The sequence below is a fragment of the Oryctolagus cuniculus genome, chromosome 5 (genome assembly GCF_964237555.1).
Source record: "Oryctolagus cuniculus chromosome 5, mOryCun1.1, whole genome shotgun sequence".
In the NCBI taxonomy this organism is placed as follows: domain Eukaryota; kingdom Metazoa; phylum Chordata; class Mammalia; order Lagomorpha; family Leporidae; genus Oryctolagus; species Oryctolagus cuniculus.
Genome location: NC_091436.1, coordinates 127974292 through 127989841, shown reverse-complemented (window position 1 = coordinate 127989841; position 15550 = coordinate 127974292). Strand labels below are relative to the sequence as shown.

General features: G+C 52.2%; 1 protein-coding gene across 1 annotated transcript; it reads left to right on the top strand.

The window, feature by feature from the left end:
- The first annotated feature begins 28 nt into the window (after positions 1 to 28).
- Positions 29 to 15327, top strand: BYSL (bystin like). The gene is made up of 7 exons (XM_002714398.5): positions 29 to 634; positions 6084 to 6246; positions 10686 to 10824; positions 11105 to 11238; positions 13746 to 13906; positions 14081 to 14183; positions 14657 to 15327. Exons 1-7 carry the CDS (start codon positions 367 to 369, stop codon positions 15000 to 15002), a joined length of 1314 nt encoding a protein of 437 aa, XP_002714444.1. The 5' UTR covers positions 29 to 366; the 3' UTR covers positions 15003 to 15327.
- Positions 15328 to 15550: the final 223 nt, after the last annotated feature.

Here is a 15550-nt window from a genome sequence, read left to right as displayed (position 1 = left end):
GTGACGCCTCCAGTGAGGTCATCGGCCCGATTCCCAGCCCCTCCCCTGGCTTGCAGTTCCGGAAGTTTCCGTTTGGTTGGCCACCCTGGTCCTAGATCCAGAAAGCTAGGAAAGCGTGGCCCGGGCTGCCACCATTTAGAGACGTCAACGTCAAAGGCAATGCATTTGTTCCGGGCTCCGGCTCCAGGACTCGGGAGTTCCCTGCGGGAGTGCAGTGGTGCTGGCTGCTTTTCTGGCCTCCGAACGCGTAGGGGCGCTGTGAGCGCGTGGCCTCTCGGCACAGACCTGGGCGTTCATTGCCGAGCGCACATCCTGGGCTGTCGCCGTACCCACGTGTGAGTTTGCCGGGCCGCATTATCGAGAAAAATGCCGAAATTCAAAGCGGCCCGTGGGGCTGGGGCTCAGGAAAAACACGCGCCCCTGGCCGAGCAGATCCTGGCTGGGAACGCGGTGCGGTCAAGTGCCCGGGAAAAGCGGCGGGGCCGCGGAACCGGGGAAGAGGAGGAAGAGTATGTGGGGCCCCGGCTGAGCCGGCGGATTTTGCAGCAAGCACGGCAGCAACAGGAGGAGCTGGAAACCGAGCACGGCTCTGGGGACGGGCCCGCCAAGCCTCGGGAGCGCGCCACGCGGCTGGGTGAGCGTCCGCGGGGAAGGCAGTAGTTGGGTTGGGGGGTGGACGGCCCACAGGTGTCCGGCAGGGGAGTACCTTGGATTCAAAACCGGGTTGCACGTTGCTCTCTACCGAGAGCAGGGCAGGTGGAAGACCGAACCCTGCAGGCCCGCTCCCTGTTTTTAGTGCTCCTTTCGCCGCGTCCCGCAAGTTAGGCCAATAGGAAGTGATGGCTCAGGCCACCAAGTTCTCCTAGCATTTGTCCAACGGTTTTGTAAATATGGGATGCTCGCTACCGGCTTTGCACGATGCTGGGAGTTTTGATGGATTGCGTGCAGAAATAAACAAGATATAGCTCGGGACCTTACAGTCTAAACCAAGAGAGAGACAATTAGAACAGTAAATTCCATGGGAAAGAAAGTCTCGTTTCTCTGGAAACGATAGCATTCGTGTAGGGGTCAGAGTTGCCCAGCCTGGAAGCTGAGACCTGAAACCGAATGTTCATAACAGAAAAAGCAGTATTGTTTAGGGGCCAAGTGGAGGGAGAGATGATTGAAAAATGTTGACTGTTTTCTCATAGGGGAGAAGCCTTGACCTCTGAGTTGTTTAACCGACTTCTCAGAGCTTATCTTATTTGTAGAAAAGCAGTATTTGACGCAATTGAACCCTGCTCTTCTGGCTACAGTATCTTTATCTGAAAGGCAGAGAGAGAAAACTTGCTTCCCCTAATCTACTTCCCAAACGCCTGCTGCCTGCTACGGCCAGGGCTGGGCCAGACCAAACCTGGAACTCAGTGTAGTTCTTCCGGGTGGGTTGCAGGGACACAATGACTTGAGCTCCCTCCTGTTGTCTCTCAGGGTCTATATTAGTGGGAAGCCTGAATCTGCAGTGGAACCAGGACTCGAACCCTGGCATTCAGTTATGGGATGTGGGTTTCCTAAGCTGTTTCTTTCTTTTTTTTCTTTTTTTAAGATTTATTTATTTACTTGAAAGGAAGAGACACAGAGATCTTTTATCCACTAGTTCACTCCCCAAATGGTCACAATGACTGAGCTGGGCCGGGCCAAATCCGGAGCTCCATCTGGGTCTCCTTGGCTTTTGCAGGCATTTGAAACTTCCTGTTCAAGTTTCATGATTTAACTACCATCTATTTAGTGAGTGTTACCTACTTTTTATTCCAGCCCTGATCTCTTCCAAGAAACTCAAAATTTTTTTATCTATTTATTTGAAATCTTGTATCCACTGGTTCATTCCCCAGATGGCGGCAACCAGCAAGGCTTCATCCCGGTCTCCCCTGTGGGTGCCGGGGCCCAAGCACTTGGGCCATCTTCTGCTGCTTTCCCCAGGCAATTAGCAGGGAACTGGGTCAGAAGTAGAGCAGCTGGGACTTGAACTGGCTTCATATGGGATGCTGGTGTCATAGGCAGCAGCTTCCTTCACCTGCTACACCACAACACCAGCCCCTGAAGCCCAAATTCTTATATTCAGCTGCTATTGGGCATCTCTCATTTGACATGTAAAAGACATCTCAAACTTACCATGTCCAAAACAAACTCTGACTCCCACACCTGGTCCTCCCCTGTCCTTGGTCTCCCTCCCCCTCCCTTTCTTTTCCCCCTCCTGTCTCCATGTCTTATTCATTAGGAAGTTCTGATGACCACCTCCGCCACCTTAGAAACGCCATCATGTCCAAGCCGCCATGTTCTGCGCTCGGGTTATTGTGGTACCCTCCTAACCACGATCCTGTTGCCCCTACAGCTACAGGGTTCTAATAGTGCACAGTGCCCTGTGTGATCTACCTCTATTACCGTCTGACCGCCGGCTTCTTTCCCTTTGTCCTCTACTCCACCATACAAATCTCATTGTTCCTTCTAAACATGGGCAGTTGGAGCCTGTGCCTGGCTGTTCCTTCTCCTGGATTAGTCTACTCCATTGCCTGCAGGCTTGCAGTTTATCTATTTGAAAGGCAGAGTCACAGAGAGGCAGAGAGAGGTCCCATTTGCTGGTTCACTCCCTGGGTGGTCACAACAGCCAGAACTTAGCAGATCCAAAGCCAGGAGCCGGCAGCTTCCTCCTGGTCTCCCACACTGGTACAGGGGCCCAAGGGCCTGGGCCATCTTCTAATCTTGTATTGCTTTCCCAGGCCACAGCAGAGAGCTGGATCAGAAGTGGAGCAGCTGGGACTCGAACCGGCACCCATATGGATGCCGGCACTGCAGGCAGTGGCCTCACCCACCACAGTGCTGGACCCCTCTGTACTTCTGACTTCTCTACTCTGTGTTTTGTCTTAGTACTTCTCTTCTTTTAATCCAATATATTTATATATTACGTCTATTTTTTATGTTTTTCTCCTCCAGTTAGAATGTAAGCTCTGTGAGGTCAACAATTTCTGTTTCTCTTGTTCACTGCTAACCTTCCAGCACTCTTACCAGTGCCTCACATGTAGCAGACACTCGATGTTCGCTGAGTAAATGGACTAATGAATGATGGTGAGGTAGGTAGGTAGGTGCCAAACCTGCAGAGCTCTTGGAGAGCATGCCCAGAATTGAAAGCCTTTCTAACAATGATGGGAAGCTGTGGGAGGGGTTTGAGTGCAGAACTGACCAAATCAAATGTGCGTTGCTGGCAGATTACTCTCCCTGCAGAGTGAAGAATGCAGTGGAGGGAAGTGAGACAAACATTAAGGGACTGCTGAATTAATCCAGCAAAAGATGCTGCAGATGGAGGCTTAGCCTGGGCTGTCAAGGACTTGAGAGACAGTCTGTGAGGTAAAATTCTGGGGACTAGGAGTTGGTAGTTGATTGGAGGTTGAAGGTGAGGGCAGGGCATGAGGCAGGGCTGCTTCCCAAGCTCAGTGTTGAGTCCGGGATGGTGCCGTTTACCCAGCTTTGGAGGACTGAGCAGTGTAGACCGTGAGGGAAGGGAATGAGTTCTCTTGATGAAGGTGGAGTTTGAGGTGCCTGTGAGTCTTCCCCAAGCAGCTGTTCCACGAGGCACCTGGAGTCAGCATCTGGAAGTAAGAATGGAATGGAGAAAAATGTCTGCCTCCCATCCCAATGGAGCTTTAGAATTTTTTTTTTTTTTTGAAGATTTATTTATTTATTTGAAAGGCAGAGTTACAGAGAGGCAGAGAGAGAGAGGTCTTCCATCCGCTGGTTCACTCCCCAGAGGGCTGCAGTGGCTGGAGCTGCACCGATCTGAAGCCAGGAGCTTCTTACAGGTCTCCCACACAGATGCAGGGGCCCAAGTGGCTTTACTTGCTGTGCTGGCCCCTAGAATATTTTTTTAAAATTCATTTTTGGGACTGGTGCTGTGGCATAGTGGGCTAAGCCTTTGCTTGCAATGCCAGCATCCCATATGGGCACTGGTTCAAGTCCCAGCTGCTCCACTTCTGATCTAGCTCTCTGCTATGGCCTAGAAAAGCAGTAGAAGATGGTACTAGTCCTTGGGCCCCTGTACCCGTGTGGGAGACCCAGAAGAAGCTCCTGGCTCCTGGCTTTGGATCAGCTCAGCTCCCACCGTTGTGGCCATTTTGGGAGTGAGCCAGTAAATGGAAGACCTCTCTCTTTGCCTCTGCCTCTCTGTAACTCTGACTTTCAAATGAATAAATCTTTGAAAAAAATATTTTCATTTATTTGGAAGGCAAAGAGAGCGATCCTCCATCAAATGGTTCACTCCAAATGCCTGCAACAGCTGGGGCTGGGCCAGGCCAAAGCCAGGAACCCAGCACTCTGGGTCTCCTGCTTGGGTGACCAGGATCCAACTACAGGAGCCATCACATACTGCCTACCAGGGTACACCCTAGTAAGAAGCTGGATCAGAAAAGGAGGTGGGGCCGGCGCCGCGGCTCACTAGGCTAATCCTCTGCCTAGTGGCGCCGGCACACCGGGTTCTAGTCCCGGTCGGGGCGCCGGATTCTGTCCCGGTTGCCCCTCTTCCAGGCCAACTCTCTGCTGTGGCCAGGGAGTGCAGTGGAGGATGGCCCAAGTGCTTGGGCCCTGTACCCCATGGGAGACCAGGAAAAGCACCTGGCTCCTGGCTCCTGCTATCGAATCAGCGGGGTGCGCCGGCCGCAGTGCGCCAGCCGCGGTGGCCATTGGAGAGTGAACCAACGGCAAAGGAAGACCTTTCTCTCTGTCTCTCTCTCTCACTGTCCACTCTGCCTGTCAAAAAAAAAAGGAGGTGGGACTTGAACGTTAGCACTCTGATATGGGATGCCAGCATCCCAAGTGACAGGTTACACCCACCATACTACATCACCCCCTTCCCCCATTTAGCTCTTGTCCTGTACCTGCCATTGTTCTGAACTACCTGTTCACATGGAGCGTTTTATCTCTCCACTTGAGTTATTAGAAACCTTTCTAGATGCCCAGCCAGGCATAGCCTTCCAAAAATCAACTATTCAGGTGTTGCCCTCTTAGCCCTACTGCCTGGCTTTCAGGACCTTCCCATCCAGCCCTGTTCCTTCCTACTGCCTAACAGACACTCAGAACCAAGCCCTTTCTCCAAGATGCCTACCTCAGTCGAACACACTCCACCTGCCCCCGCACCGCCGGTCCAGAGCCTGGCTGCAGCGCTCATCTTGTGAGTGCCTGTGTGCTGTCCCGACCCCTCACTGAGATGGAAACGCAGCCCTGCGTGAGGGGGCAGCAGTGGTGATGAAGGCACAGTCCTGACCCCTGGGATTGCTGATGTTACGCAGATGGCGCCACTTCTCTGTGCTTCAACGACTTCATCTGCTTCTGGGCATACCTTCTTCTTGGGGTTACAAAGGCTAAGCAGTCAGCGTCTGTAGAGAATGTCAGGACAGTTGACTGCTGCAGAACTGCGTAGGGTGTGGTGACTATTATTTATGGGCCTTGCTGGCTCTTTGTCTCATTTTACATTTTGTTTCTCAAGGGAGATTGCAAGCATCTGGGGACAGGAAGACTGTGTGTCTCATCTGTTCTGCTTCATGCACCTGTATTGATTACATGTACGTGAGGCCTGTACTATATAATGGTTAAAGTAAAACTAAGTGCCTCACCCAGGGGCAGGCCTTGTGCAGCAGATTAAGTTGCCATTTGGGAAGCTTGCACCCCACATCCAAGTCCCTGGGCTCAGCTCCCCGCTCTGCTTCCCTCCAGCTTCCTGCTAATGTACATCCTAGGAGGCAGCAAATGACGGCCCCTGCCACCCATGTGGGAGACCCGGATGGAGTTCCTGGCTCCTGGCTTTGGCCAGACAAGCCCATCTTCTGCTGCCTTCCCAGGTGCGTTAGCAGGGAGCTGGATTGGAAGTGGAGCAGCAGGGACTTGAACTGGTGCCCTTATGGAATGCCGGCATCGCAAGCAGTGGTTTAAGCCGGTACGCCACAATACTGGCCCCATCTCTCCCTCCCTCCCTCTTGCTCTGCCTTTCAAATAAATAACAATAAACTTAAAAAATCTACCTACTCCTTCCCCTGCTCATCCATTTACCTCCCCTTTTCTAGGTCCTGGAGTGCCACAGGATGGGTCAGACGATGAGGATGAGGAGTGGCCCACCCTGGAGAAGGCTGCCACGATGAAGGGGGTAGACCACCATGCAGAGGTGGTCGTGGACCCTGAGGATGAGCGTGCCATTGAGATGTTCATGAACAAGAACCCTCCTGCCAGGTAGGGCTGGGCACTGAGGTGGTAGGCCCTGGAAGAAAGCTCCCCTGGAGAAACGAAATGCCCTGGCAGTTCCCTATTTTTGGAGAAGGCCTGGGCATTGCTAGTTGTGGGAGACCCCTAGACAGGTGGCTCATCCATTCCAAGAATGCCTCTTCCACTTCGACCAGTACTCGAACTGCCCAGATTACCCAGGGAAACAGCTAGAAGCCCTTTTTATATCTGGGAGGTCCATCCCATTGCACCTGGTCCTGATACACTCTGGCTTTAGTGGTAAGATAAACCTCCCTTTCGCGTGCTAAGCTGCATTTGGTCTGGGGTTTTTCCACCTCAGCGCTGTTTGTATTTGGGCCTGGGTGGTTCTTTTTTGTGGAAGCTGTTTCTTGTGTTATAAGATGTTCAGGAGATCTATACCCTTTCGATCGCAAATTCAAGTGTGATAACCAAAAAATAACTCCATATATTGGTAAATTTACACCCCTCCTCGTGAAAACCACTGTTTATTTATTTATTTATTTATTTTGACAGGCAGAGTGGATAGTGAGAGAGAGAGACAGAGAGAAAGGTCTTCCTTTTCGCTGTTGGTTCACCCTCCAATGGCCGCTGCGGCCTGCGCACTGCGCTGATCCGAAGGCAGGAGCCAGGTACTTATCCTGGTCTCGCATGGGGTGCAGGGCCCAAGGACTTGGGCCATCCTCCACTGCACTCCCCGGCCATAGCAGAGAGCTGGACTGGAAGAGGGGCAACCAGGACAGAATCCGGCGCCCCGACCGGTACTAGAACCCGGAGTGCCAGTGCTGCAAGGTGGAGGATTAGCCTATTGAGCCGTGGCGCTGGCCAAAACCACTGTTTATTCTCCTCTGTAATAAATAGCTCCCAAACGTGCAGGCATTCAGGCTGCCTGTGGTCAAATATGTGAGCCTGTATTTTAGCCCTGGGGAGGGTAAGTCTAGGATAAGGGCCTTCCCCTGGTCCATTCTGATCCTGTGATATTAGTATGTTGTCATCCTTGGTTCTTTAGAATATTTTGGGTTAATGCATCTCTCATTGCCGATTAATTATATTGTAAAAAGATGAGGGAACAGAATGATGTTTGAGAGTTCAGAAATAAGAAAGGCACCCGTCTCCCACATTGACACCCAGCAGCTGACACAGATGTGACAAAGTGTGTCCCTGGGCTTGTGTGCTTGTACCAGAAGAGAGCCTCTCAGGGTCTCACCTGGCACCTCATTCCGCTGACTTAGCAGAGAATTCTTTTTATGTAATTTTTTTTTTTAATTAATGATTCATTGCATTTGAAAGGCAGAGCAACAGAGAGAGCTCTTCCACCTGCTGGTTTACTCTCCAAATGCCCACAATAGTCAGGGCTGGGCTGGGGGAAGCCAGGAACTTGGAGCTCCACGTGGCTCTCCTGCGTGGGTGGCAGAGGCCCCTGTATTTCAGCCACCACCTGCCGCCTCCAGATGCACTAGCAGGAAGCTGGATCAGAAGCAGAGTAGGGCCAGCGCTGTGGCTTAGTGGGCTAATCTTCTGTCTGCAGCCCTGGAATCCCATCTGGGCACCAGCTCAAGTCCCGGCTGCTCCTCTTCTGATCCAGTCTCTGCTATGGCCTGGGAAAGCAGCAGAAGATGGCCCAACTGCTTGGGCCTCTGCACCCACGTGGGAGACGCAGAGGAAGCTCCTGGTTCCTGGCTTCAGTTGGCTCAGCTCCAGCCATTGCGGAGTGAACCAACAGATGGAAGAACTTTCTGTCTGTCTCTCACTGTAACTCTACCTCTCAAATAAATAAATAAAATCTTTAAAAAAAGAAGCAGCAGCAGAAGCAGAGAAACCAGTACTCAAACTCAGACACTCTGATATAGGATGCGGGCATCAAAAGGGGCATTTTAACTACTGCTCCAAATGCCCACCACTACACAGATAATTCTGATGAACCTAGCAGAATGCTTTTCCAGCCTGCAGTAAATAGAAGGGACAAACTTCTAGAAACAAGGACTCATGCAATCTTGAGAAACGACAGCTATCATCTTCAGAAATCAGGCCTGGAGCTGGCATCGTGGTAAAGCAGGCTAAACCACCACCTGTTAATGCTGGCATGCTGTATGGGTGCCATCTGCTGTGCTTCCCATCCAGTTCTCTGACATACCTGAGAAAGCAGTGGAAGATGGCCCAAGTGCTTGGGCCCCTGCACCCGCATGGGAGACCTGGAAGAAGCTCCTGGCTCCTGATCGGCACAGCTCCTGCCATTGCTGCCAATTGGGGAGTGAACCATCAGGTGGAAGACCTCTCTCTCTCTGCCTCTCCTTCTCTATCTCTGAGTTTCAAATAAATAAATAAATCTTTTTTAAAAAAGGTATATATATGTGTGTATACATATATATATATATAGAGAGAGAGAGAGAGGCATTTTTTTTTTCCTTCTTAGCCCATATCCTTGACCCTCGCTTCCTATGGTCATTTGTGCTGGGAGGCAGCAGCACATGATGGCTTAAGAAGTTGGGTCTCAACCATCGGATGGAAGACCTCTGTCTCTTTCTGTCTCTTCTGTAACTCTGCCTTTCAAATAAATAAATCTGAAATATATATATGTGTATATATATATATGTTCTTAAAAAAGAAGTTGGGTCCCTGCCAACATGTGGAGGATCTAGATTGAGCTCCCAGCACCTAGCTTTGTTCTATCCCAGCCCAGGCCATTGCAGGCATTTGGAAAGTGAATCAGTAGAGAGCATATTCTCTCTCTCTTTCTTTTACACACACACACACACACACACACACACACACACATATAAAAATAAGACCAGTTGGATTTTTTTTTTTGAAGATTTTATTTATTTTATTTGAGAGGTAGAGTTACAGATAGTAAGAGGGAGAGACAGAGGGAAAGGTCTTTCTTCTGTTGGTTCACTCCCCAAATGGCTGCAACAGCTGCAGCTGTGCCAATCTGAAGCCAGTAACCAGGAGCTTCTTCCTGGTCTCCCACGTGGGTGCAGGGGCCCAAGGACTTGGGCCATCTTCTACTGCTGTCCCAGGCCATAGCAGAGAGCTGGATCGGAAGAGGAGCTGCTGGGACTTGAACCAGCACCCATATGGGATGCCGGCACCACAGGCAGAGGATTAACCTACTGCACCACAGCACCGGTCCCAGACCAGTGGGATTTTTAAAAATGACTTCTTCAAAGAAGCAGGCCTAGACCCACAGGAAGTCAGCAGTGAGAGGCTGCCTGGCTTGGGGGATTTACAGCGTCCTGTAAAGCACCTGTACTTGGAACATGAACCTGCTTCCCCCTTGACAGCTGTGAGACCTAAAGTGAGTTGTGGGCTTCTCTGGGCTTCAGGTCTCACATCTGCAAAGGAGAACAAAAGCGCCTCCCATAGGTGTTGTTCCAGAAGATGCCAAGCTGAGGGCATGGCGTTTCGGGGGCGCTTGGGAAACAGGAGCAGCTACGAGAACCCTTCAGCCGCCTCTGAAGGCGCAGCCCAAGGTGACGGTAACTCAGCAGAATATGCTTGATGGGCACTATTTAAGGAGGCTGAGGAGACATCGTCAGGGTTTTTTTTTTTTTTTTTTTTTTTTTTTTTTTTATTATTATTTTTGACAGGCAGAGTGGACAGTGAGAGAGAGAGACAGAGAGAAAGGTCTTCCTTTGCTGTTGGTTCACCCTCCAATGGCCGCCGCGGCCGGCGCGCTGCGGCCAGCGCACCGCGCTGATCCGATGGCAGGAGCCAGGAGCCAGGTGCTTTTCCTGGTCTCCCATGGGGTGCAGGGCCCAAGCACCTGGGCCATCCTCCACTGCACTCCTGGGCCACAGCAGAGAGCTGGCCTGGAAGAGGGGCAACCGGGACAGAATCCGGCGCCCCGACCGGGACTAGAACCCGGTGTGCCGGCGCCGCTAGGCGGAGGATTAGCCTATTGAGCCACGGCGCCGGCCACATCGTCAGGTTTTAATGTCAATAAATTCAGATGGAGGGAAGTTTACACATCTCCTCCCCGATGATCCCAGTACGCAGAATCCTGGTAGATCGTTGGTAGGCAGCACTTACTGCATACTAATTCATACCGTAAGTGACACGCATATGTTAACTTAATGCTGCTGTAAGCTTACAAGGTTGATGCCATTACTATCCTGTTGTACAGACAGGAAAACTGACGCGTAGAGAGGTAAAACCATACACCCAAGGTCATCCAGGGAGCGGAAGAGCCAGGATTTGAACCTGGCTGGCTGACTGCGGATTCATTCTGTGCCCCTCCAGGACTGCCAGCCTTGTCCTTAATGGGGTGACTCTGCATTCCTACGTTTTCCACAGCGAGGGTGGTGGGCAGATGGGTACAGAAGGCCACACATCCAAGGGGCTGACGGTCTGTTGGTGCTCACAGCAACCATGAGGTCCCTTGGGGCTTCCTACAGTGACCAAGCGCCCTTTCCCTCCTCTCTCTCTAGGCGCACCCTGGCCGACATCATCATGGAGAAGCTGACTGAGAAGCAGACGGAGGTCGAGACGGTCATGTCAGAGGTGTCAGGCTTCCCTATGCCCCAGCTGGACCCCCGGGTGCTGGAGGTCTACAGGGGGGTCCGGGAGGTAATTCTGGGATACCCTTCCTGGGGCTGTGGGCTCCTGCCTCAGGCTTTGCTGCACAGGGCGGAGAACCAGACTGTGAAAGTTCAGATCCTGCTCTGCCTCTTAGTGACGTGGTGGTCTTGGGTCAGCTATTGGACACTCTGGTCATTTGGAAAGCGAGCATGATAATAGTACCTCCTTACAGGCGTGCTGTGAGGATTGAGTTGGGGCATGAGAGCACCTGCCCAAGCACTGCGTGTTAGTGGCCGAGACGATTTTGAAGTCCCTCCCTCCTCCCCAGGTGTTGTCTAAGTACCGCAGCGGGAAACTGCCCAAGGCCTTTAAGATCATCCCTGCACTCTCCAACTGGGAACAGATCCTCTATGTCACAGAGCCTGAGGCCTGGACTGCAGCTGCCATGTACCAAGCCACCAGGTGAAGTAGATGAGGGGTAGGGTAGTCTTGAGTCTGCAGGGGAGGGCTGGGCGTGGGACATACAGGCTTTCCCTTTCTCTATCAGAGCACTCTTTTATGCTGCTTTTTTTATTTTTAAAGATTTGTTTATTTATTTAAAAGGCAGAGTTACAGAGAGGCAGAGGCAGAGAGAAAGAGGTCTTCCATCTGTTGGTTCACTCCCCAAATGGCCACAAAGGCCAAAGCAGAGCCGATCCAAAGCCAGGATCCAGGAGCTTTTTCCAGGTCTCCCACCTGGGTGCAGGGGCCCAAGGACTTGGGCCATCTTCTACTGCTGTCCCAGGCCATAGCAGAGAGCTGGATTGGAAGTGGGGCAGCCGAGACTCAAACCTGCGCCCATATGGGATGCCAGCACTGCAGGCTTGGCTTTACCTGCTACGCCACAGCGTCTGCCTCATTGCACATCTTTATATATAATTTTCATAGCTTTTCCTGTTTCATGTTTTGGGGCCAAGTTTGGGAACCCCCTGTGATGAGTTTTAAAGGGAAAGGCTATGGCTACCAACATAGTCCTGGAATGTCAGAATAATCTCCCCATTCTGGCTCCCCAGGCCTGCTCATGTGCCTTGTGACAGTAGAGTAGAAATGAGCCACCAGGGGGAGCAGAAGGTGAGCAGCCATCAGTCTCTTCCAGAGACCGACAGTATTCACACTTAACCATTTGGTACACCCTGTTGCCTCTCCTGGTCCCTCTCTAAGCTGACTTGGGTGTTGCATGTCCACAGCTCCTATACTTTTTGCTGCAAGAATGGTTCCATATCTTACTTTAAAATATTTTGTGGGGCCACCCTTGTGGCATAGTGCTTAAAGCTGCCGCCTACAATGCCAGTATCCCATGTGGGCACCGGTTCATGTCCTGGCTGCTCCTATTCCTATTCATCTCCCTACTAATGCCCTAAGAAAAGCAGTAGAAGATGGCCCAGGTGTTTAGACCCCTGCACTCATGTAGAGGACCCAGATGAAGCCCCTGGCTTCAGCCTGGACCAGCACTGACCATTGTGGCCATCTAGGGGAGTCAACCAGCAGGTGGAAGAGCTCTCTCTCCCCCTCTCCCTGTAACTCTGCTTTCAAAATAAATGGTAGCCGGCGCCATGGCTCAATAGGCTAATCCTCCACCTTGCGGCGCCGGCACACCGGGTTCTAGTCCCGGTTGGGGCGCCGGATTCTGTCCCGGTTGCCCCTCTTCCAGGCCAGCTCTCTGCTATGGCCAGGAGTGCAGTGGAGGATGGCCCAGGTGCTTGGGCCCTGCACCCCATGGGAGACCAGGAAAAGCACCTGGATCCTGGCTCCTGCCATCGGATCAGCGCGGTGCGCCGGCTGCAGCGGCGGCCATTGGAGGGTGAACCAACGGCAAAGGAAGACCTTTCTCTCTCTGTCTCTCTCTCTCACTGTCCACTCTGCCTGTCAAAAAAAAAAAAAAAAAAAAAATGTAAAAAAGAAAATCTCTTTCCTACACCATTCATAGTAAGAGATAGATATAGATATCTCCCCCCCCCCCCCCCCGAAAGGCAGAAAGAAACAGACTCAGATCTCCCATCTACTGGTTCACTCAAAATGCCTGCAAAAGCTGAGGCTGGGCAAGCTAAAGCCAAGAGCTAGGAACTCAGTCTGGGTCTTGTACATGAGTGACAGGGACTCAACTACATGCGTTATCACCTGTTGCTTCCCAGGAGCAGAACCAGGACTGGAATCCAGATACTCCCATGTGGAATATAGGCAACCAGGTGGCTTTTTTCTTTTTTCTTTTCTTTTTTTTTTCTTCTTCTTTTTGAGAGACAGAGTTACAGAGAGGTCCTCCATCTACTCCCCATATAGCTACAATGACTGTAGCTGAGCTGGTTTGGAGCCAGGAGCTTCTTCCAGGTCTCCCACATGGGTGCAGGGGTACAAGCACTTGGGCCATCCTCCACTGCTTTCCCAGGCCACAGCAGAGAGCTGGATCGGAAGTGGAGCAGCTGGGATATGACCCGGCGTCCATGTTGGATGCTGGAGCCCCAAGCAGAGTCTTAGCCTCCTGTACCACAATGCCAGCCCCCATGTGGCATCTTAACTGCTATGCCAAGTACCTGACCCCCAAATGATGTTTATTTTTAAATATCTTTTTATTGGAAAGGCAGAGTTAGAGAGAGAGCTTGATGTTGTATCTGTTGGCTCACTCTCTGGATGGCCTCAATGATCAGGGTTGGGCCAGGCTGGAGCAAGGAGCCTGGAACTCATCCAGGTTTCCCCACATAGATGAAAGGGGCCCAAGCACTTGAGCCATCTTCCATTGTTTTCCCAGGCACAACAGCAGGGAGCTGGATCGGAAAGGGAGCAGCTGGGACTTGAATTGGCCCTCAAATGAGATATAGATATTGCTGGCAGTGGCTTAATCCACTGTGCCATAATAGCAGCCTCCACCCAGTGATATTTAAAGGGGTAAGTCCAGACCTATCATGTGACTTGGGGACTTCCCCTCACCCCACTAGGATTTTTGCTTCTAACCTGAAAGAACGCATGGCCCAGCGCTTCTACAACCTCGTCCTGCTCCCCCGCATACGAGATGACATCGCTGAATACAAACGACTCAACTTCCATTTGTACATGGCGCTCAAGAAGGCCTTGTTCAAGCCTGGAGCCTGGTTCAAAGGTGGGCACCCAGAGGCAAGGAAGGAGCGAGGGGCTGGAGCGCCTGCAGGTGAAAGCTGACCTGTTGCGGGAAGTGGGTGTCTCTAGTGCTGGCCCCTGGGGCTGGTGCGGGGGTTTCCTGGTGTACCTTCCTCTCACCCTGGGCTGGGAGTGACTACCCTCTGCCTGTCTCCAGGGATCCTGATCCCCCTGTGCGAGTCAGGCACTTGTACTCTCCGGGAAGCCATCATCGTGGGCAGCATCATCACCAAGTGCTCTATCCCTGTGCTGCACTCCAGGTAGTGTTGGTGGGGCTCGAGGAGGACTGCGCAGTGCACAGAGTGGGGTGGCCAGGACTTGGGGAGAGGGTAGCGACAGGAAAGAGTAGAACAGCTGTGGATTTGTGGCTGGTTGAAGCAGTGGGTGTGTCATTGCTTCACTAGAATGTAAGTTCCACTAGAAGAGGATCCCAGCACCTGGCATATGGCAGGTGCCCAGTAAATAGTGGAATGAGTAGGGCACACAGGGAGGAAGTGAGGTGGGGGTGCAGATGTCAGCATGTTTGGACATTCTAGTTGGATCCTGGGACAAGTGTCTAAGCCAGAGGTAGAGGTGGTAACTGCAGTCAAAAAAGGATGAAGTTGGGTAGGTGAGGAGGCCTGAGATGGCCCCCTTGGGAACACCATTGTTAAGGGCCAGCAGAGGGGAGAACCAGGCTCCCTCCTCCAGCGTTTCCCCATGGATTAACCCTACCACGCCACCCCTTCCCCAGCGCGGCCATGCTGAAAATCGCCGAGATGGAATACAGTGGTGCCAACAGCATCTTCCTACGACTGCTGCTGGATAAGAAGTACGCACTGCCCTACCGCGTGCTGGATGCCCTGGTCTTCCACTTCCTGGGGTTCCGGACAGAGAAGCGGGAGCTGCCCGTGCTCTGGCACCAGTGCCTGCTGACATTGGTCCAGCGCTACAAGGCAGATTTGGCCACAGAACAGAAAGAAGCCCTCATGGAACTGCTCCGGCTGCAGCCCCACCCACAGCTCTCCCCCGAAATCAGGCGGGAGCTTCAGAGTGCAGTCCCTCGTGACGTAGAAGATGTCCCCATCACCATGGAGTGAGGAAGACGGTCACCTGTCCTGGTCCAGTGGGCATGGGAGGACACCAGGTCCCCTGGGTGACTGAAGATGACACTGAGCTTTTTATGCCTGAAGACCAGGGCAGTGACAAGGTCACAGGGCATCTGTGGCTCCCAGGCCGGGCAGGGTGGCCTGAGAGTCTGTTTGGCTCCCTCCTCTCTTCTAGGCCTTCGTCCCTGCTCCCTTGGTGAGCTGATGTGATCCACAGCCCAGCATTCCCACTCCCCAGCTGGGGCTTGGTTTAAGCACACCTTCTCCGCCTGTTTTATCAAGTCACTGGGAAAAACAAAGACGGGTATTTATTGAACCTGCGTTCTGCTGCAGTTGATGAAGGTCTTTCTCCTTCTCTGTGGCTGGAGGTGGGAATTTCCTCTTCCCTGTTGTTGTCTCGGGAGTGGGATCTTTACTCAGTTTACACAGCAGCCGACCTTAACCTCCCAAGTGCTTCTCCAGGCTGCGTGCCTCCAGTAGCCCCCAGGGGCACATGCTCTGCCTTCCCCTTGAACGAATGACACTGTTTAGTTAGTTGG

Bases quoted from the DNA above. Each gene is read 5' to 3' on its own strand.
- BYSL (XM_002714398.5), top strand. From the start codon at position 367: ATGCCGAAATTCAAAGCGGCCCGTGGGGCTGGGGCTCAGGAAAAACAC. The intron at 11,239-13,745 runs GTGAAGTAGATG...TCACCCCACTAG, and splicing joins GCCATGTACCAAGCCACCAG to GATTTTTGCTTCTAACCTGA. The intron at 14,184-14,656 runs GTAGTGTTGGTG...CCCCTTCCCCAG, and splicing joins ATCCCTGTGCTGCACTCCAG to CGCGGCCATGCTGAAAATCG.